At 51.1% G+C, this 22195-nt stretch overlaps 1 protein-coding gene across 1 annotated transcript in view; it reads right to left on the minus strand.

The window, feature by feature from the left end:
* Window positions 1-3818: 3818 nt before the first annotated feature.
* Window positions 3819-22195, minus strand: part of CACNA1B (calcium voltage-gated channel subunit alpha1 B) — a 173664-nt gene continuing 155287 nt past the window's right edge. The window contains exons 39-46 of the mRNA XM_081281719.1: window positions 11885-11992; window positions 11263-11375; window positions 10219-10346; window positions 6906-7041; window positions 6695-6811; window positions 5325-5529; window positions 4792-5039; window positions 3819-4452 (exon numbers count right to left, since the gene is read on the minus strand). Of these exons, the coding sequence (XP_081137845.1) occupies window positions 3922-4452; window positions 4792-5039; window positions 5325-5529; window positions 6695-6811; window positions 6906-7041; window positions 10219-10346; window positions 11263-11375; window positions 11885-11992 (1586 nt within the window). The 3' untranslated portion in view covers window positions 3819-3921. The remainder of the gene's footprint in view (window positions 4453-4791; window positions 5040-5324; window positions 5530-6694; window positions 6812-6905; window positions 7042-10218; window positions 10347-11262; window positions 11376-11884; window positions 11993-22195) is intronic.

Genomic DNA, 22195 nt, shown 5'->3' on the forward strand with positions numbered 1-22195 from the left:
TGCAGAACTCTGAGCACATGACAACTGGGCCCAAACCCTGGCACTAAGAGTTTTCACCAAGTGAACCTACCAGGCTCAAGTAGCTTAGGGTGACCCCAGCAACACTTCCACCTCCACCACCTCCACTAAAACATTTGCCTCAGGAAAGCTCAACACTGCCAGGAAAACTTACCATGTTCTAACCCACACCAGATGACAGGCCCTGACCTCCCCTTCTTGAAGTATTTACTAAAAAAGGCTTGCAACTGAAAATATGTTTCTCTTGCAACTCTGAAGGGCCTCTGAGAATGTGATTGAGAAGGGGATGGGGTATCTCCCCATGCTTGTAGAAGCTAGAATCCTTACTCAGACAACTGTCAGCAACAGCTGGCCTAACTGCCTATGCACTGAGACAGGTGGGCTCTGAGGGAGAAGGAGAGGCTCTAGTAGATGGAGACCTTTGGTAAGATGAACAAAACTTTCAATGCATGCTTGCAACAGATTGATGAGAACACGAACATATTAATGTACAAGTCTCCAGGTTCAAAGAATTGCACAACATGCCCCCAGATGACTTATGGCTAGACTGTTTCGACAGAGGAGGAACATCCTGAACTCAATGCAGTGTGACTGTTGTGAGACTGAATTCTGAAGAAGCCTAAGGACCTGCACTTTTCTCCCCTGGAAAGTCACACACACAGGGAGCTCACCTTTGGCGTGCCTCAGTCTCCTCCCTGAGGGGCAGGCAATACACTCTGCCTTGGGGTGCGTACACCTTTGCTGCCCTTAAGACCTTTGCTTGTGTCTCACCTCTGACATATCCAGGCTAAGCTGAGGTCCCCTGTCCTCACAGGGGTGCCTCCTCGATCCCTTTGGTGACACACTGACCCTCTGCCTCTCTACCTTGTTGACTCTCTTGAACTCAAACCCTTCCCCTCCCTACTTTCCCCCTTCAAAATGTCAAACCACCTCTGCACAAATGAGAATGGAGCTTAGCTCCTTCCACCACCTCAGTAGTTACTGGATGAAATGTGTTCCCAGCCCTTGAATTGACAAATGCCTATATTTATCTCTGCTATCACCAGGAGTGGGAAAAGAGAGAAGAAAAAGCAGTCAAGAAAGCCACCTGTTTCAGGAGCCTGGGTTTAAGAAATTGGACGTAAGAACCAGAGACCACTATGAGGAGAAACTGCAGCTCGGGAGCAAAGCCCCCAGGTCTCTGGGAGTTGCAGGATGCTCTCCACCTGTGCCCGGGACAATAGGTGTCCACTCACCCATATGTGGAGATCCGAAGTGGGCCTGGAGGCCCCTGGAAAGGGCAGTCCACACCCTGTGGAGGCCAGGACCCCCGCCCACCCTAACCCAGCCACACTTACATAGGCAGGTCCAGAATGTTGCACTTTCTCCTGCGCCTTCCTGGCAGGGTGCCCCGCCCACTAGGTGCGTCAAGACTCATGCCCATGTACCACAGGCAGCATGGCAGGGGTTTTGTTTTTTATTTTTTTTGCTAAGTTTTTATTTTAATCCAAGGACTTTGCTTCATACAAAATATCATTGTAGAAACAATATCAGAATCCAAAGTTTGGCTTGTAAATATTACTCAGGCAGCAAACAAGTCAATCACAGGATTCTTTTTTTTTTTTTTTTTAAGTAGATACCAGTTATGTTCCATGGTTGGGTCAGTCTCTCTCTCTCTCTCTCTCTCTCTCTCTCTCTCTCTCTCTCTCTCTCTAACACTGTTGTTAAATATAAAGTTTTGCAACAAACCTTCGATTTATATCAAATATAATTAAAAATTAACAAATGAGTACATTGTATCAAAAAGTAGGAAGATATACACTTCATGCACATACTGGAATAACGTATATATGTGTATATTCTACATGCACACATGACTTGTTCAAGGTCAGCCGCTGCTTGACAGGTTCCAGATGCAGACAGCTGGCTGATGCATTTCAAATTTGGCAACTCACTGTAAGACTTCAAGGGAAACAGACGATAGCTTGAAAAGAGACAGTACAGAAACAAACCCGAAGTCAAAAAGGCAAGCCCTGATGTCTCCTTCCCCCACCTTGCAACTGCCATGAATGCCAATGCCTAGAAGGATCCAGGCCAGCCAGCTAGGTTGTGTGGGTCCAGAAAAGAGGGCTCTTGACCCAGGACTGCCCAGAGAGACAGCTGTGGTTCTACATGGAATGTGTGCATTCGGCACCCAAGAACACGGGCTAGGGTAGGAACAGAGACAAACACCAGTATCAAAATGCACAGCCCTCTACTTGCCACACAAGTGCAGAGTCACATGCACAGTCCAAGATTCCTGCTTAATTTTATCCTATTGGAATAAAATATTCTGCTAATTGTTAAGTTTCAGAGTGTTGTGCCTTCACATAAGGAAATTCTATAAAAAGGTTTGGTCACAATCATGCTGAAACCCCAGACCAGGCGGTGGGCCTGTGTGTTTGTTTCTATTGAATGTGTCTTTTGTTGCATAGCCCTATGGTTGTCGACACCACTCAGTGACACACCTGCACACGCCCGTCACCTGTGAGCACACACACACACACACCCACAAAGCTTCTTTGAGGAGACTCATGGGGTAGAATCCAAAAGTCCCAGAGAGATCCTCTGAAGTTTCAAGACACGGAGGACACGGCCACGGACTCACCCACACATGCCCAGTGGTGAGCCACTTTCTCTTTGGAGAGCGGCCATGAGGTCAGGTTTTGTTTGGGTTGGGACCCCTGCTGAGCTTGCACACCCAGCCTCAGCCCAGGAGTCACTTCTCCCCTGCCAGTCCCCTCCGGCAACTTGCTCCCTCCTGCCTGATGGCCCAACACTCAGCCCTCGGTCAAGTCTCCCCCTCCCCACTGGCCCTTCAATCTCCTCAGCCTTCGGTGAACACTTCACACACAGAGATCACGCCCTCCTTGGCAGGCATCCGTCCCTGAGAATCAGACATAGAACAGACTGAAAGTGCCTCACTCAAGCACAGGCCCTGCAGCTCTGCGGCTTCCTAGAACCTCCTCACTGCGGGAGGTTCATGGGGCAGTCACCTGTCACCAATTGTGATGTGCTGCTGTCGTCCAGGGCTACCAGCTTTCTACCTGTTGGCCACTAGGAGCAGTTTTCACACCATCCACCCGATGGTTCAGAGGACTCGCCCAGCGTGTGATGCCAGGAGCCAGAGGTCAGGCACTTGGTCGAGCGGTAGAGCCAGGGCGGCCGGGGAAGGACCAAGCTGGGGGAGTCCACACAGGAGCACACAACAGTGGAGACCTTCCTACAGGTTGGTTTTTAAAGTCAACATTTCCTCCCCTGCTTTTCTATGTTCCAGATCAAGTACACAGAAATGACAGTGAAGAGTGCTGCAACCAGAAGCATCCTCCAGACTTAGTCCCTGCGGGGCCGCAGTGTCCAGGGACAGGAAGAGTGTGACTCTACGCCATCTGCGGCTCAGTGGCAAGAGCAACAGCAGCGCGTGAGCAGGAGGCCCGCTGCCAGCCACAGCTGGGCTCTTCCCACGCTCTCAGGCTTGCCCGGCCCGCCAGCACACATTGGGATGTGAGTGCTCCCCACGAGGCTCAGGCCTCCTCAACGAGGTTCTGGGCACCTGCTCTGGATGCTGGAGGCCGAGACCTGGGATTTGGACCCATCAGGTCTGTCTCAGCTCAGCCATGCCCTGCTTAGGCTCTGATGTGTGGCATGAGACCCAGGGAGGCAGAACACGAGGGGTTAGAGAGCCATGTCCCTCTAAGAAGGGCTTTATTAGTCCATCCAGTGTAAAAGAGGAAGAAGGAGAGAGGAACGGGAGCCTCCACCAAGGAGGTGCATGGCGGGCCCCTCCTCCTAGGGCTGCGGCCCTGAAGCCCAGCATGGATGATAAAACTCATCAACGGGAACCCGCAGGTGCCTGCCGCATTGAGGCGCATGGTCTCCGTGCAGCTAGCACCAGTGGTCTTGGTCTGGGTGGTGGTAGCTGTGCCGCGCCCGGCTGCCAGTGCCGAGTCCCAGAGTGCAGTGGTAGCCGTTGGGCACACGGCGGAGAGGGTGGGACTGAGAGGTCAGGGAAGACACATAGGAAGTCCTGGAGGAGCGGCCTGAGTTGGTGGCCACGGCCTCCTCAAAGGTGAGTGTGTCCTCAGGCAGGGTGTGGGCAGAGGCCTCGCTGTCCATGCGCTGCCCCAGGTAAGGGTCAGAGCTGATGCGAGAGCCTGGAGCCAGGGGCTGGCTCAGGGGGTCTCTCTGGAGCAAAGCATTGTGTTCAGAAAGCCCACGGCTGAGCCGGCCAGGGGAGAAGGCCGGGAGGCCACTCTGAGCCCCAGCAAAGTGGACAGGGGAGGAGTTGGCCGTCTTGTAGGTGATGCTGGGGCGGGGAGTCAGGGGTGTCTGGGGGAGCTGCCTCCGCCCACCTCGGCCCGGGGTGCTAGCACCAGATGTTGACAGCAAAGGGCTCCCGTTAATTGAACCACTACCCTACACAAAAAAAGAGCAGCAAACAAAAAATAAAACCAAACCAAACAGACACAGTGTGCAGCACAAGGCAGCAGGGGTCATGAGGCATGGGAAGCAGGAGGGAGGGCACTGGGGGATGGCCCTTTCCCACAGCACAGCAAGGCGGGAGGTGAAGAAGTGGTTGGGAGAGCAGCAAGCCCCTGGCACAACCACGCAGGGACAGCAGCTGGAGTACAGGCTGAGTGGGCAGCAAGGAGCAGTGCAGCTCAGGCCCTTCAGGCAGCAGGCGGCAGGCAGAGCAGGGCAGCTGGGTGGTCTGGGGGAAGGAGTTGAAAGGGGCCCACACACCCTGCCACTCACCTGTGGTGGCGGTCCCGGCTCCCCTGCTGTTGGGGACGTGGGGTGGCTGCTGAGGGAGGGCTTGGGCTGAGGGTGCTCACGGCCTCCAAAGCGGTCACAGGAGTAGAAGCGCTGCTTCTCTGAGGAAGAGGACGAGGGCTGCCTCCTCTCCTGGGACCGGCCTCGCTCCTGCTTGCGTTCCCGTTCCCGCGGGCAGCCTGTGGGCCCCTCTCCTGGGGGCAGGCTGGGCCCTGCAGCGCTGTTTGGTGCTGGCCAGGAAGAGGAGAAGTCAGCTTAGTTGGGCCCAGCATAGGCAGGAAGACCTTTCCAGACCCAGTCCTCACAGGGAGCAGGACACACCTCAGCGGTGCTGGGGAAGGGAAGCGGGTGGCATGTGGTCCTGACTGGTCCCCAGACCTAGAACTCACTCCTCTTGCCCTAGCCCATTTTGGGGCCATGAGAGACACCAAGGAAGAGGATTCCTGTGGGCTGTTGGGATCCCCCAGATCAAGCCACAGCCCCATAACAGGCACCCCAGGCCCCTCCACACGCACCGCCATCTGTGTCGGCATGCTGGCTGGACCCCTTTTCCAGGGACCTCTGCTTCTTGTCCCTACGGCGGTGGCAGCGATGGTGGTGGTGATGTGGTGCCTGGCTGGGGGGAGGGCGGTCCAGGGTGGTGTTGCAGAGGTGGCCCCCGTGTGGGCGCTGGGCCAACGTGGAGATGGAGCGCTTCATGGGGCTGGCATCAGGGGCCGGCTGTGGGCAAGGAAAAAGGACAAGGAGGTGCGTGGCCTGGGCCTGGGGAAGCACAGGGCTGCAGGTAAGGCAGGCATGGGGGAGAAGAGCAGCCCAGGCCCAGTCAGAAGGAACCTGCTGGGGGTCACAGGTGCCTGGCCCTGTGTGCAGCCAGGAGTGGGGCTACTGGCCTAGGTAGAGAATCCCAAGCGGGGCCCATAGCTGCCTAGGGATCATTTTCCTCAATCTGTCAGAGAGACTGGTCCCTGAAGCTGCCCCCAAGGCTGCACTATGGAAAGCGGCTCTCCCTGTGGGGCTGAGGCACAGCCAACCCCCATCGAGGATGAGAAAGCTGCTGTACACTTGGCCACTATGGGGGCTTCAGGGCAAGAGGCAAGAACAGCAAGAAGAAAGAAAGGATAGTGAGGGTCAGGGTGAGCACCGGTTAGGGTCAGGTTAGGTCATGAGTAAGGACATGCAAAGAGCAGAAGAGACAATGTCCCGAACCAGGAGCCACAGGAAGGAGGTGTGGGCAGCAAGGAGGAGACATGCAGCCAGGCAGCCCTGAATGTCAGGGTGGGGGCTCAGGCCTCTGCAGTCCCTCCAAGCAGACCCCTCTGTGTCCTTGGGAAGGTGCTTGTCCCAGAGTGCACACAGAGCCTCAGCCCCTTGAGCCAGGTACCCTGCTCCTTAGTCACATGCACCACAGACACAGGGGTCCAGAAAGACAAGAGGGTCAGGGACCAGGACAGGCCAGGTGGGGGGAGGCACGAGGAACCCTTTCCTGGACCCAGGCAGTGGCTGTGTGGCCACAGTGGAGTCCCAGGGAGAGCAGAGATGGGGACACAGTGCTGAGGGGACACAGAACTGGGGAGCAGGCTCCACAGCTAATAAAGATGGAGAATGGGCGGTACGGCAGATGGGGACGAACACAGATCAGGGACCGGGTCCTTTACGTCCCCTAAAAGGCCGAGCACATGTGAGGGGTGGACTGCCCTGTGCAGCCCGCAGTGCCCTGGAGGACCATGGGGCTACAGTGTCAGGCTACAGGGGCTACCCATGAAGTCTCCTGTGGGGCTGCTTGGGGACCCTGCTTCTCCCCACCCTAGGTCTCCTCACTCAAAGGACTCACGGGGTAAGGCCCTCACTCACCCTCACCCTGGACAGACCCCTCCAGACTACTCACCTGTGTTTCTGCTGCCAGGCGGGGCATGGAGGCAGCCCGGCCCTGGTTCTCCAGCCCAGGTTGGGGCTCCCCATCAGGACCCCTCAGTGCCATGTTCTGCATCTGTACATCCACAGCCTGGGGGGACATCAGCCTCCTAGTCACACCCCACAAGGCACGGTCTTACCCACCCCCACTCCAGCTCATGTAACCCCCTCCAGGGAGGGCTCACCAGTGTTCCTGGCTGCCCCACAGGGATCTCTGCTGAGTGGCCACGTTCCAGGGGTGCCCTAGCCTCATAAAGTGCATCCTGGGTCCTCTGAGTGCCCCAGGACACGGACTCCTTGATGCCACTCTCTTGAGTTTGTCTGCAGAAGAGAAGAGGGATGCTCTGTAGGGATAGAACACAGGCTGCAAAATGCCTGCTGAGGAATCCTCACTGGCTCTCCTCAGCAAGGCCAGGGGTTCGGCCACCTCTCCATGGTTGAAATGAGCCCTCCCCGTCAGAGGAGTCCCAGCATGGCTGTGCAGGCTGGAACCAAGTGCAGGCCCCTTGCAGAGCTCAGGCCCATGAGAGTCAGAGCTGGGGGGCGGGGGACTCCAAGGGCAGAGAAGCCTCAGAGTGCTCATTCTGAGGGAAATCTGTACCTGTCACCTCCTGATCCAGGGACCATCAGCAAGTTCCTCAACCCCACAAGGGCTCATCTGTGAAATGGGTGCAGGGCTTGTCCCTCCTGACAAATGGCAGACGCTGGCCCCAGTGCTAGTCCTGGGCTTCCTTTCTCAGGGGTCCCCTGCTGGCAGCTCCTGACTCCCTGAACCCCAGCCTGAGGGCCTTCCCAGCTTTCTGCTGTCTGCTCAGGCATCCACCCACATAGTCCTGCTTGCTCCCGACCTACCCTCACTAGGCACTGGGTCTGCTGGGAGAGCTCCCTCGCACTGGTGATCCTGTCCCCACACTGAGCTCCATGTAGAGCGCCAGCCTTGCTGACCACCGTGGCGATACTGGCAGCAGGCCAGACCTGCCCCTGCAGGGTTTCTGGGAGGAATGGCCTCCGTCTTCCAAGGGTGTTGCAGGCACCCTCCACACTGAGTGTGTAGGCAGCCCCTGAAGACTGGCACTGGGAGGACAGCAGGGCTGGACCTGGATCTGACAAACCTAGTGAGCTCAGGTGCTTTTTTTACCCTCTAAGAGCCACATCTGCCACCTGCAGGGTACCTGATTCTGAACACCTGGCCCAGAGCAACCCAAGAGACATTCACACCCCCACACGCCCAGGCACATACCTACACTCGTCCAGGCACAGGCTCCCCAACACTCACCAGGCACACCCCCCCCACACACACACAACACCCAGGCACAGGCTCCCCAAAACTCACCAGGCACACACCTACACATGCCCAGGCACGGGCTCCCCAACACTCAGCAAGCACACCCCCGCCACACACACGCCCAGGCACAGGGTCCCCAACACTCAGCAGCTACCCCCCCGCCACCCACCCACACATATCCAGGCACAGGCTCCCAAAAACTCACCAGACACCCCCCCCACACACACACACACTCACCCAGGCACAAACCCTCACCCCCCACTTGCCCAGGCACACATGCCCCCCCCCACACCCAGGCACATACCCTCCCTGCCCCCACACACCCAGGCACACATGCCCCCCACCCCACATGTCCAGGCACACACACTCTACCACACACACCTGGCACACACCTGTAAAGATTCTTGCTGTGGAAATGTACAGGACAGCATTCCTCTAGTGAGCAAACTCCAGGAAGATAACCGGCACCCTTTTTCCACCCTTGGAATATTCTGCAGTTTCCCCAGGAACTAGTAAGATAACTAATACATGTGCAGTGCCTAGCTGCTGTGGCAGTGCCCTGCCTGAGGAGGCTCTGTGCTAGAGTCTTATCAGTCTCCACCCTGTCTCAGGCACTCAGCTCCTGGGAATAAAGGAACTCTCTCATTAGACAACCACAATGTTTCATCAAGCTATGCTCAGCCTGAACCTGTCCACGAAACAGTAACTTTAAACAATGGATTTTCTTGAGAGCTACACAAAGCTCCCCACATTGCACATTGCAACTACAGTATGTAACTGAGGAATAAGGTGCATATTGTTGCTAACTCTGTAACCTGCCTAATGATGCAATGAACACTAATGCACTACTGATGCCAGTGACCAATATGACCTGTTGATAAAAATAAGGCTGGCAACTTGGACAAGGAGCTCGCTGCCTTTCTGCCAACCTGCCACTTTGTCTCTGCACCTGGATTCTGTCTCCTTTTGATCTTCTTATACACACCCTCCCCTCCACACACCCAGACACACATGCCCTCTAACAAACACTACCAGGCACACATGCTAACACATACTCATGTACACACATGCACACATCTGTATACACACTCTCTCCATAGACACACATGCACGCACATGCATACCCTTGGCACATGTACACACTGTCACGTATGTTATCACACACTCAAGTTCATTCACTCTTACATACTCATACATCTGTAACACATACTCTTACACACAAACCTGGAGCCCCCAACCCACTTGCAGCAAGGAGAGCATAGAATGGGTGCTGTAGGGCTGGGCCAGGCCAGGACGGCTCTTCCTCATAGCACCTGAACTCTGCATCCTCCTCTGCACTGCCCACTACCCACAACTGGACACAGGCCTGCTGTACAGTGCTTGGGTGACTAGGTTGCATTCCACTGGGCAGGAGCACAGGTTCTAGCAGGGTCTGCATCCTGGGTGCCTGCCACTCATTGGGCCAGTGCAAGGCAGCTGGGCCCACTGGTGATGACAGGTGACAGACAACATACACCTCACAAACCAAAGCTGTCCAGGAAGCCTGCAAGAGCCCTGCCCCGTGGAGACTGCCCCACCCCTCAGGGAGAGATGATGGCTTTGGCACTAAGTGATATGGCAAAAGTTAAGTGATAGAAAAGACATGACCGATCTGTGTATGAAATACAATAGCCTCAGAAATCAATTCCAAAATGGGGATCTAGGACAACATGTGGAGGAGCCAGGAAGAGAGAACACTGACAGGCAGACAGGAAGGGTGGGCTTGAGGTGGGGCAACAGCTTCTGATGGTCTGCAGGCACCAGAGCAGAAGCTGGAGGAGAGAGAGGAGCACCTGTCGCCAAGCTGTCCTAGCTGGCAGCTCTATGCTGCTGCCTGAAATCGCAGGAGTCACCTGCAAGTCCACCCACAAACTTGGCGAGTGGAGAACCACTCATGGTGACGATTATCCCAGGCTTCCCTTCAGCACACCAGAGGGCATCTGGCTGCACCCACAGTAGAGTGGGCAGGTGGCCAGGGCCAGTCCCTGAAGCCAGGATGGGATCCAGGGGCTCCCATCCTTGGGAGCTATCAAGGTTCCCAATGAGCCCCTCAGGGAGCAAATCTGAGACCAGCAGGAAGTGAGAGCCAGGCAGGGTAAAAAAATGGAATTTTGCTTCCTCTCCCACTGGCTCTGGGCCCCCTGCAGCCCACCCCACCTCCACATGGCACTCACATGGCCCCACCATTGCTGAGGGATGTAGAGCTCTTCTGCCGAAGGAAAACCCGAGCTCCTCGGAGTACAGCTGGCTGCGTCTGCTCCAGGGTGGCCTTCAGAGGGTGGAACAGGGACACCGGGCCCATCTGTGAAGGGCACAGGAAGAGGGACTGCTCTAGGGGCCAGCCTGGTGGACCTTGACGTGCCCTCAGCATGGGGGTCGCACGTGGCATGTGATGGAGCCTGTTCCCACCCAAGCCCAGCTCAGAGCTCCCTGTCCTACAGTGAGGGGCCCCTTGCTTTCCCTGTCCCGCCTCCAAAAAAGAACATGTGATCAGAGCAGTGGGTGGGGGACCCTCACACCTCCTACAGGTCTGCCCCGTGAGTGGCTTTGGCAGAGCTCATCACTCCTGAGAGTCAGGGTCCCTCCTACAAGTCAGGGTCCAGACGGCTACAGACAGTAGAGCAGCTTCATGTCCCCTCAACTGCAGGACTTCTGCCTGGAGCTCTGGACTGTGTGTGCATGCCATGCACGGGAAGGGGTGCAGTGTGAGCACCAGGTGTCCCATCCACGGTCTGGCGAGTACCCTAGGAAGCTGTGCAACTACAGAACTTTCCAGACAAAGCCTCCATGTGCCCACTAAAGACACAGCTGTGACAGCACCAGAAAGATGGACCCAAAACCTTTCTGGTCAGAGCCATGTGCAACACCAGCGGTGGCCCTGCCTACATGCAAGGACAACAGGTTCTCCTCCCACCTGCTAAAAAACCCCTCCTCAGACACTTGGCATCTTTCTCCCATTGCCTATCACAAAAGAGGGATGTCACCCAGAGCCTCTATCCTCAGCCCTCTTTCTTCTGCCCCTTAAGAGCAGCTCTCCAGCTCAGGAGCTCCATGATACCACAAGGCAACAGTCCATGGAGAGCAGAAAACTGGGCTAGAGCCTCCTCCCGCTCCTGCACTTTCTCTAAGCAGGGTGCAAATCTCCCCACTGCCCAGTTCCCAAGAGGCCAGGGCTTGTAGGCATGAGTGCTGCTTCTTGGAATCCTGAAGCCAGGTACCTGGGATAAGCCTCCTGGAGCTTGGTGAATCTGATCTCTTGTGGTTTTGTTCTGTTTGTAGAAGTCGAATATCATCAGCGCTGCATAGACTTTCCCCACCGTCATCTCATCAGCTAGAGAGAAGAGCAGGCAAGGGAGGACTCAGAGGTAGAGGTTTGGAGGAAAAAGAGCACAGAAAACATGGGCAGAGTGAGGTAGTGAGGCAGGCCCTCTCCTTCACCTCCCACCCCCTACGTGGACTTTAGGACATGCCCTCAGGCTGAGGGACTCTCAGGCCATAGCTGCTCAGCTTCTTGAACCCTCCAGATGCTGCAGTTGTCCCACCTGGTGTGGGGCTGATGTGCCCCCACCTTGGCCACACCAGGGCCCTCCAAGATAAACACTTCCTCTTTCATATCCTTAATTAGGATCCCTTCTGCCTTTCCCCGGATGTCTTACAATCCATTCTCACACTAGGAGGACTCCAGACTACCTCCCACAGTCCCTGAGCCATCCAGTGTCCCTGCCAGGGGACCAGGGGAGAAGACCACCTCTGCAAGACAAGATACCCTTGCCTCTCCCTCCCTGCCTCAGAGGGATGGGGCAGATGGGGGTAGAGGGCATTTCTTGCCCTCCCACTCACGCTTGTGGGGTGGCACCAGCAAGTCCAAGGTCTTCTGGGGCAGATTGGCCCAAACAGAGGAGATCTCCTTTCTCAGCTCTGCATCACACTGGTGCTGCTTTGCCCCAGCTGGGCAAGGGCAATTGGGGAGGGAAGACAAATGTTAGAAGCAATCCTGAAGCCCCCCACTCAGGCAGAACTAGGGCAGGCAGAGGGAAGGAAAGATTTGGGGGGAAGATGGGATGCAGAAGGTGCTGGAAGAAAAAGGCACAGTAGGAAGAAGCACCAGTGTGGAGGCTGGCCAGAGCCATCTGAAAAGCACCCAGCCAGCAGGAATATGTGGGCACATGTGTGAAATGTGCCCCATGTGTGCTGCTTGTATGTGCAATGTGCTGCCTGTGTGTGCGTGTGCACTGCCTGTGTGTGCAGGGTGCTGCCTGTGTGTGCATCTGTTCTGCTTGTGTGTGCATGTGTGCTGCTTGTGTGTGCAGTGTGCTGCCTGTGTGTGCAGTGTGCTGTCTGTGTGAATGTATGTTGCCCGTGTGTGCTGCCTGTGTGCATGTGTGCTGAGTGTGTGCGAATGTGTGCTGCCTGTGTGCAGTGTGCTGCCTGTGGGCAGTGTGCTGCCTGTGTGTTGCCTGTCTGTGCAGTGTGCTGCCTGTGTGCAGTGTGATGCCTGTGTGCATGTGTGCTGCCTGTGTGCAGTGTGCTGCCTTTATGTGCAGTGTGCTGCCTGTCTGTGTAGTGTGCTGCCTGTGTGCATGTGTGCTGCCTGTGTGTGCAGTGTGCTGCCTGTGTACACAAGTGTGCTGCCTGTCTGTGCAGTGTGCTGCCTGTGTGTGCAGTGTGCTGCCTGTGTGCATGTGTGCTGCCTGTGTGCAGTGTGCTGCCTGTGTGCGTGTGTGTTGCCTGTCTGTGCAGTGTGCTGCCTGTCTGTGCATGTGTGCTGCCTATGTGTGCATGTGTGCTGCCTGTGTGCAGTGTGCTGCCTGTGAGCAGTGTGCTGCCTGTGTGCAGTGTGCTGCCTTCATGTGCAGTGTGCTGCCTGTCTGTAGTGTGCTGCCTGTGTGCAGTGTGCTGCCTGTGTGCAGTGTGCTGCCTGTGTGCAGTGTGCTGCCTGTCTGTGTAGTGTGCTGCCTGTGTGCAGCGTGATGCCTGTGTGTGCAGTGTGCTGTCTGTGTGCATGCATGTTGCCCGTGTGTGCTGCCTGTGTGCATGTGTGCTGCCTGTGTACACAAGTGTGCTGCCTGTCTGTGCAGTGTGCTGCCTGTGTGCAGTGTGCTGCCTGTGGGCAGTGTGCTGCCTGTGTGTTGCCTGTCTGTGCAGTGTGCTGCCTGTGTGCAGTGTGATGCCTGTGTGCATGTGTGCTGCCTGTGTGCAGTGTGCTGCCTTTATGTGCAGTGTGCTGCCTGTCTGTGTAGTGTGCTGCCTGTGTGCATGTGTGCTGCCTGTGTGTGCAGTGTGCTGCCTGTGTACACAAGTGTGCTGCCTGTCTGTGCAGTGTGCTGCCTGTGTGTGCAGTGTGCTGCCTGTGTGCATGTGTGCTGCCTGTGTGCATGTGTGCTGCCTGTGTGCAGTGTGCTGCCTGTGTGTGTGTGTGTTGCCTGTCTGTGCAGTGTGCTGCCTGTCTGTGCATGTGTGCTGCCTATGTGTGCATGTGTGCTGCCTGTGTGCAGTGTGCTGCCTGTGAGCAGTGTACTGCCTGTGTGCAGTGTGCTGCCTTCATGTGCAGTGTGCTGCCTGTCTGTAGTGTGCTGCCTGTGTGCATGTGTGCTGCCTGTGTGCAGTGTGCTGCCTGTGTGTGCAGTGTGCTGCCTGTGTACACAAGTGTGCTGCCTGTCTGTGCATGTGTGCTGCCTGTCTGTGTAGTGTGCTGCCTGTGTGCATGTGTGCTGCCTGTGTGTGCAGTGTGCTGCCTGTGTACACAAGTGTGCTGCCTGTCTGTGCAGTGTGCTGCCTGTGTGTGCAGTGTGCTGCCTGTGTGCATGTGTGCTGCCTGTGTGCATGTGTGCTGCCTGTGTGCAGTGTGCTGCCTGTGTGCAGTGTGCTGCCTGTCTGTGTAGTGTGCTGCCTGTGTGCAGTGTGCTGCCTGTGTGCAGTGTGCTGCCTGTCTGTGTAGTGTGCTGCCTGTGTGCAGCGTGATGCCTGTGTGTGCAGTGTGCTGTCTGTGTGCATGTATGTTGCCCGTGTGTGCTGCCTGTGTGCATGTGTGCTGCCTGTCTGTGCAGTGTGCTGCCTGTGTGCAGTGTGCTGCCTGTGGGCAGTGTGCTGCCTGTGTGTTGCCTGTCTGTGCAGTGTGCTGCCTGTGTGCAGTGTGATGCCTGTGTGCATGTGTGCTGCCTGTGTGTGCAGTGTGCTGCCTGTGTACACAAGTGTGCTGCCTGTCTGTGCAGTGTGCTGCCTGTGTGTGCAGTGTGCTGCCTGTGTACATGTGTGCTGCCTGTGTGCATGTGTGCTGCCTGTGTGCAGTGTGCTGCCTGTGTGTGTGTTGCCTGTCTGTGCTGTGTGCTGCCTGTCTGTGCATGTGTGCTGCCTATGTGTGCATGTGTGCTGCCTGTGTGCAGTGTGCTGCCTGTGAGCAGTGTGCTGCCTGTGTGCAGTGTGCTGCCTTCATGTGCAGTGTGCTGCCTGTCTGTAGTGTGCTGCCTGTGTGCATGTGTGCTGCCTGTGTGCAGTGTGCTGCCTTTATGTGCAGTGTGCTGCCTGTCTGTGTAGTGTGCTGCCTGTGTGCATGTGTGCTGCCTGTGTGTGCAGTGTGCTGCCTGTGTACACAAGTGTGCTGCCTGTCTGTGCAGTGTGCTGCCTGTGTGTGCAGTGTGCTGCCTGTGTGCACAAGTGTGCTGCCTGTGTGCATGTGTGTTGCCTGTGTGCAGTGTGCTGCCTGTCTGTGTAGTGTGTTGCCTGTGTGCAGTGTGCTGCCTGTCTGTGTAGTGTGCTGCCTGTGTGCAGTGTGCTGCTTGTGTGTGCATGTGAGCTGCCTGTGTGTGCTGCCTGTGTGCAGTGTGCTGCTTGTGTGTGCATGTGTGCTGCATGTGTGTGCTGCTTGTATGCATGTGCGCTGCCTCTTTGTGCTGCCTGTGTGCATGAGTTCTGCCTGTGTGTGCCGCTGTGTGCATGTGTGCTGCCTGTGTGTGCTGCCTGTGTGCATGTGTGCTGCTGTGTGCATGTGTGCTGCCTGTGTGTGCTGCTGTGTGCATGTGCGCTGCCTCTTTGTGCTGCCTGTGTGCATGTGTGCTGCCTGTGTGTGCTGCTGTGTGCATGTGCGCTGCCTCTTTGTGCTGCCTGTGTGCATGCGTGCTGCCTCTTTGTGCTGCCTGTGTGCATGCGTGCTGCCTCTTTGTGCTGCTTGTGTGTGCATGTGTGCTTCCTGTGTGTGGGAGGGTAGCAATGGGAATTTAGAAGTGACACAGTAGCAGTTCAATCACTCATCCACTCAATCAACAATACTAAGCACCCATTAGATGTTAGGTACTGTTTTAGGTGTCAGGACAGAAAATCAGAAAATAAAAAAAAATTTAAAAACTTCCTTTATGAGTTTGTACTCTGTTCTTCAGAGTAGCAGAAAGTAAAGAAATCCAGTACATTGAACAGTGAGAAGTGCCAAGGACAGGAAGAGCAAAGTGGGGAGAGGAAAGAAGTCCGCAGAGGGCTAAATTTTGGACAGGATGGTCAAGAAGTTCCCAGGAGGAAGGCATCATACCTGTGAGACCCTGCAGGCAGAAAAGGACCACAAGTACCAAGGCCTTTGTGCCAGAAAGGGAGTATGGTGGGGCAGAGGAGGGAGCAGATGGGAAGCCAGCAAGATAAATAACCTGGTTTTGTTTTCTTTAACACCAGTTTTATTAAGGCCTAATTCACATCACTACAATTCATCCTTTGTAGTTCTACCATTCTATATCTTGATGAACGCACTCACCACCCTAATCAAGATGCACAAGAGCCACATGCCCCCAGCCCTCTGAGCCCCTGGCCAGACAGTCCTCAGCCCTGCTCCCGGCCCTGTGGTTGCTGATGTGTTTGTGTCTCGCAGTTCTGCATCCTTCAGAACATCAGGTGAGCATCGCACATCTCACTCTGCAGGGTGTTTGAGACTCCTGATAATGCTGGCACTGCTGTTTTTTTCCTTCATTGCCAAATATTATTTCAGTGTGACAATGTGTTGGTTTGTCCACTCATCTCCAGTTGATGGACACATGAGCTGTTTACAGTTCAGGGCAATTGTGAACAAAGCCATAAACATCTGCATGCAGGCTTCCATCTCCTAATGAAAAGGCTGAGCCACCTAAGCATCAGCAAATTGTTTGGCAAAGGGCTGTACCATTTTGGATTATTACCAGGAACACATAAGAATTTCAGTTGCCTTACTCAATACTGTCAATCAGGAGAGTATTTTAGTCTTACAACGGCATGTAGTGTTATCTCATCTTATTAATTTTCCAATTAGATCTTTATATGTGCTTGTGTACTTTCATGTATCTTCTTTGGCAATGTGTCTATTCACATCTTCTACCATTCACATCTTCTCCCTTGAACTTGGGAGATTGCAGGCCTGTGCCCTTGTGCTTAACTGGTTTATTTTCTTATTATGACTTGTTAAATTTTTTTTTGCAATTTCAGTTTTTATTATCTCTATATCTATTTATCATTAACATAACACCAAATTGCCTTACAGAAATATTATAAAATCTTCCTTTAATTTTAACAGTGTTCAAAAGTCCACATTTCCTTATCTCTGTATAGTCCTCCTCAGCACCATCACTCATTTTAAACATGGGCAGTCCTTAGCAAGAAAAGTGAAGCAGGAGGCATCACAGTACCAAACCTTAAACTATACTACAGAGCCATAGTAACAAAAACTGGCATGGTATTGGCACCAAAACAGACATGTAGACCAGTGGTACAGAATAGAAGACACAGAGACAAACCCACATATATACAGTTATCTCATACTAGACAAAGGTGCCAAAAACATTTCTTGGAGAAAAGACAGCCTCTTTACCAAATGGTGCTGGGAAAACTGGGAATCCATATGTAACAAAATGAAACTAAACTCCTATGTCTCACCCTGCACAAAACTCAACTTAAAGTGGATCAAAGACTTAGGCACTAGAACAGAGACCGTGCACCTAACAGAAAAAGTAGGCCCAAGTCTTCACCATGTTGACTTAGGAATTGACTTCCTTAACAAGTCTCCTGAAGTGCAAGGAGTGAAATCAAGAATCAATAAATGGGATGGATCCAAACTAAAAAGCTTCTTCACAGTGAAGAGAGAGCCTTAGAATGGGAGAAAATCTTTATAGCATGCACCTCAGATAGAACATTAATCTCCAGGATATATAAAGAACTCAAAAAATTCAACACCAAAAAAAAAAAAAAAAAAACAACAACCAAATAACTCAATCAATAAATGGGCCAAGGAACTGAACAGAAACTTTACAGAAGAAATACAATCTATCAATAAATACACAAAAAAATGTTCAACATCTCTAGCAATTATAGAAATGCAAAGCAAAATTACTCTAAGATTTTATCTCACTCCAGTCTGAATGGCAGTTATCAAAAATATAAGCAAGAATAAATGTTGGCGAGGATGTGAGGGAAAAGGTACACTCATACATTGCTGGTGGGACTGCAAATTGGTGCAACCATTATGGAAAGCAGTATGGTGATTCCTCAGAAAACCTGGAATGGAAGCACCATTTGACCCAGTTATCACACTCTTTGGTTTAAACCCAGAGGACTTAAAGATCGGCATACTACAGTGATGGAGCCACATCAATGTTTACAGCAGCTCAATTCACAATAGCTACACTATGGAACCAACCTAAATGCTTTTCAGCAGATGAATGAATAAAGTAAATGTGGTATATATACATAATGAAATATTACTCAAGTCTTAAAGAAGAATAAAATCATGGCATTTGCAGGTCAGTGGATGGAGCTGGAGAACATCATGCTAAGCGAAATAAACCAATCCTCTAAAACCAAAGGCCGAATGTTTTCTCTGATATGCAGATGCTAATTCACAATAAGGGGGTGCTAGGGAAAAATATAGGTACTTTGGATTAGGCAGAGGGGAATGAAGGGAGGGGAGTGGGTACAGGGGTAGAAAGAACAGTAGAACGAATCAGACAGTATTACCCAACATACATATATGATTACATGATCAGTGTGATTCTACATTATGTACAATCAGAAGAATGAGAAGTTATACTCCACTTATGAATGATATGTCAAAATGCATTCTGTTAGAATAAATTTTTAAAAAATCACCCTGATAGAAAAGGACAAGGGCATGGACAGGGAATTCCTAAATTTGCACAAAGAGGTGCTAATTAGAAGAATTAAGAATTTTACATATTTGCGTGGGCTCTCTCTCGTCCAGCGAGGAGGTCCACAGAACTGGGTAGAGGAGAGTGTGGCTGTGGGGTCACGGATCAAGACCTCTGGAGACCAAGCTGGAAGCAGGTCTGACTTTATTGCATAGTTACCATGCATATAACAGTAGCTAAGCAGATTATAGGCAGCCACCAATACAATTTCTTGCCAACTGTACTTGAGGCAACCAATCAAGGAGCGGGCCATGGAGCCAGTACTTACACACAGTCTAATGCCCAGGGCTGTGCCTAGAGGGTAAGTGGTTTGCGCTCACGCCTAGCATACGGGGAGTGGTTTGCCACTCAGGTGCCCTTAACATATGTCATGTAGGAAGTACTCCATGCACTTGTCCCCACACATACTGTCTTTGAGTTGTAAAGGTTGAGAGTTAGGGGTTTAGTTTCATTTTGTTACATATGGATTTCCAGTTCTCCTAGGACCATTTGATGAAGAGGCTGTCTTTTCTCCAATCAATGTTTTCAGCACCTTTATCTAGTATGAGATAACTGTATTTATGCAGGTTTGTGTCTTCTATTCTGTACCACTGGTCTACATGTCTGTTTTGGTGTCAATACCATGCCAGTTTTTGTTACTATGGCTCTGTAGTATAGTTTAAGGTTTGGTACCATGATGCCTCCTGCTTCACTTTTCTTGCTAAGGACTGCTTTGGCTATTCTGGGTCTCTTGTTTTCCAAATGAATTTCAGGAGTGCTTTTTCTGTTTCTATGAAGAATGTTGTTTATTTTCTTATTGTGACTTTCATAATATATTATGGATACCATACTTATATTGGATATGTGTTAAGCAAATATCTTTTCTAAATCTTAGGCTTGTCTTCATTTTCTTAAATACCTTTTTATTTGGGGGCAGTGCTAGGGATGGAACCCAGGCCCTTGCACATAATAATGTAAGTGCTCAACTGCTGAGCTATATCTTCAGTCCCTTAAATATCTTTGGAAGAGCAAAAATTTTATTTATTTTTGAGACAGGATCTCACTATGATGCCCAAGCAGGCCTTGAACTTAGAACCCTCCTGCCTTGGCTTCCTGAATTGCTATGATTACAGGTATACAACACTTTGCACAGCTAAAATTTTAATTTTGGAAATTAGATGATTTTTTTTTTTTTTGGAGTGGTAGGGATTGAACCCAGGGTCTCACACATGCTGGGCAAGCTCTACCACTGCAATATGTCCCCAGCCTAGAAGTTTTAATTTTTTTAATATTTATTTATTTTTTTAGTTTTAGGTGGACACAATATCTTTATTTTATTTTTATGTGGTGCTGAGGATCAAACTGAGTGCCTCATGCATGCAAGCTGAGCACGCTACCACTGAGCCACAATTCCAGCCCAAAAGTTTTAATTTTAATGAGTTGTTTATCAACTTTTTTTTTTATGGTTGATGTATTTTGTGTGTTAAGAAATCTCTGCCTAACTCAAAGTTGCCAACATTTTGTTCCAGAAGTTTTATGTTTTGAGATTCTACATTTGTCTATGACCCATTTCAAGTGCTACGGATTGAATTGTTTTCCCCAAAAATTCACTTAAAAAAGCCTCAACACCAATGTGACCATGTTGGAAGACCAGGCCTGTCACAAGGTAATTGTTATTAAATGAGGGCCTAAGGGTGGGGCCTGACCCATAGGGTCTGTGTCCTTATAAGACCCCAGAGAGGGCACGCATATTCTCTCACCTTGTGCAGAGGAAAGGCCATGAGATGACAGCAAGAAGACAGCTGCCTAGAAGCCACAAGAGTAGTCCTGGGGACAAAGCCTATGCTGCCTGCACTTTGATCTCAGATTTCGCAGCCTCCAGAACTACGGGAGGTAAGTTTCTGTTTGCTTAAGCCGCCCAGTCTTTAGTATTAAGTGCAGGCAGCCTGAGCAGACTAAGATCATGGGAGTCAAGAATTTTTTTCATGTTGCATATACTTGTCTGAATTTTTCCAGCAGTATCTGTTGGGAATGATGATCTTTTCCCCTTTAACTGCCTTTGCAACTTTGTTGAAATCAGCTGATTACATGAGTGAGAGAATCTATTCTGCCCATTGCTCTGTGTCTCCACCCTTTTATCCACACATAGATCAAGGATGCTTTGTAGAAAAGGGTAAGTTTCGAACTCTGTTCTTCATTTTCAGAACTCTCATTCAAGTTCTTTTGCTTTTCTCATAAATTTTGGATTTGATTTGTGAATTACTACCAAGAAGCCTGTTGATTTTGATGATTAATGTAGAGAGAACTGATGTCCCAGCAACACCAAGTCTTCACATCCATGAACATCACACAGAAACGCTCCATGTATTTAGGTTTTCTGATTTCTCTTATGAATGTTTTCTAACTGATAACCCACACATCCTGAGTGAAGACTCTAAGTAATTCCATGGTTGTGGTTCTACTTTCATGAGCCCTTTGCTTCCACTTCAGCCACTCACTGCCAGCCCAGAGTCACACATTGACCTTTGTGTACTGGCCTTGCATCCTGTGAGCCCGTTACACTCACTAGTTTCAGCAACTTTTACAACAGACTCTTTGGGACTTTTCGCACAGGTAGTCATGCCAGTGGTGTACACAGGGACTTCCACTTCTCGCTCTCATTCTTCTTCTTGCCTTATCACAGTGACTGAGACATCAAGTACCACACTGAACATAGGTGGTGACTGTAGATCTCTGCTTTGTTCCTGATCCTAGAAGGAGAGAATCTGTCTTTCTTTGTTTAAATAGGGTATTAGCTGAAGTTTTCCCATAGATAACGTTTATCATTGTGGGATGATACGTTAGGCTTGAAGGAAGTTTCTTTCTGAGCTTACATAGAAATTTTATCATGAACTAATATTACATTTTGTCAAATGCTTTTTCTCTGTGATTACTGATACCATACAGTTTTAATTGTTTAATATGGTAAATTACATTCATTGAGTTTTGAATACCAAACCAGCCTTGCATTCCTGGAATAAACCCCAACTATATCACTATGCACTGTCTTCTTTTATGTATTGCTAAATTCTGTTTGATAAAGTTGTGTTGAAGACTTCTATATCTCTGTTCATGAGGCATATGGGTCTATAAATTTATTTTGTGTTATATCATTGATTTTAGGATCAAAGTAAAGCTTATTTAAAATAGGGTGGGAAATACTCTCTCTTTTTGTATTTTCTGGAGGAGTCTATAGGATTAACCAAAGTCTAAACATTTCTCACTAAATGTTTAGTAGACTTGACCAGTGACACCATCTAGGCCTGGAATTTCTCTGTTGGAAGGCTGCTTACTATTAGTTTATTTAACACAAATAGCATCACTGAGGTTATCTACACTTGAAAGAGCTCGGTAGTTTGTGTTCTCAAGGAATTTTTCCATTTCACCTAAGTTGTTGAATTCACTGACATGATGTTGACCACAACATTCCATTGCTACCCTTTTCCTGTCAACAGGGTCCACAGTGATGCCCTTCTTTTATTCCTTACATTGGTTATCTGCAGCTTCTCTCTGCATCAGAGGAAAACGAGAGGACCACCAACTGTGTTGGTTTTTTCCTGATCATTCAGGTTGTCATGCTGAAGGGCAGACACAGACCAGGTCAAAGGCTGCAGCAACTCATCAAGAGTTGACAGGCTGGGACCAGGAGCTGGCAGTTGGCAGAGAGATAGAAGTAAACACTTCCTGGATATATTTTGAAGGCAGAGTCAAGAAGATATGATAAGAGATCAAACACAAATCCAAAATTAAAAGGAGAAACAGCAACAAGGATGATTCCAAGGTTTGGCTATGGAGCAGGATGAATAGGTCTCCACTGATGAGGCCAGGAGACTGGGAGACCTGGAGCTAAGTTCACAGGAGTCAGCTGTGCAGCACTGACTGGGCTTCCAGGTGACACAGAAACTTGAGGAACACTGGGGTGGACCAAAATACAAGACTCAGTTCCTAATATTCAAAGCCCTGGGAATAGGTGAGGTGGTGA

Source organism: Spermophilus citellus, assembly GCF_964194105.1.
Source record: "Spermophilus citellus genome assembly, chromosome: 2".
In the NCBI taxonomy this organism is placed as follows: Eukaryota; Metazoa; Chordata; class Mammalia; order Rodentia; family Sciuridae; genus Spermophilus; species Spermophilus citellus.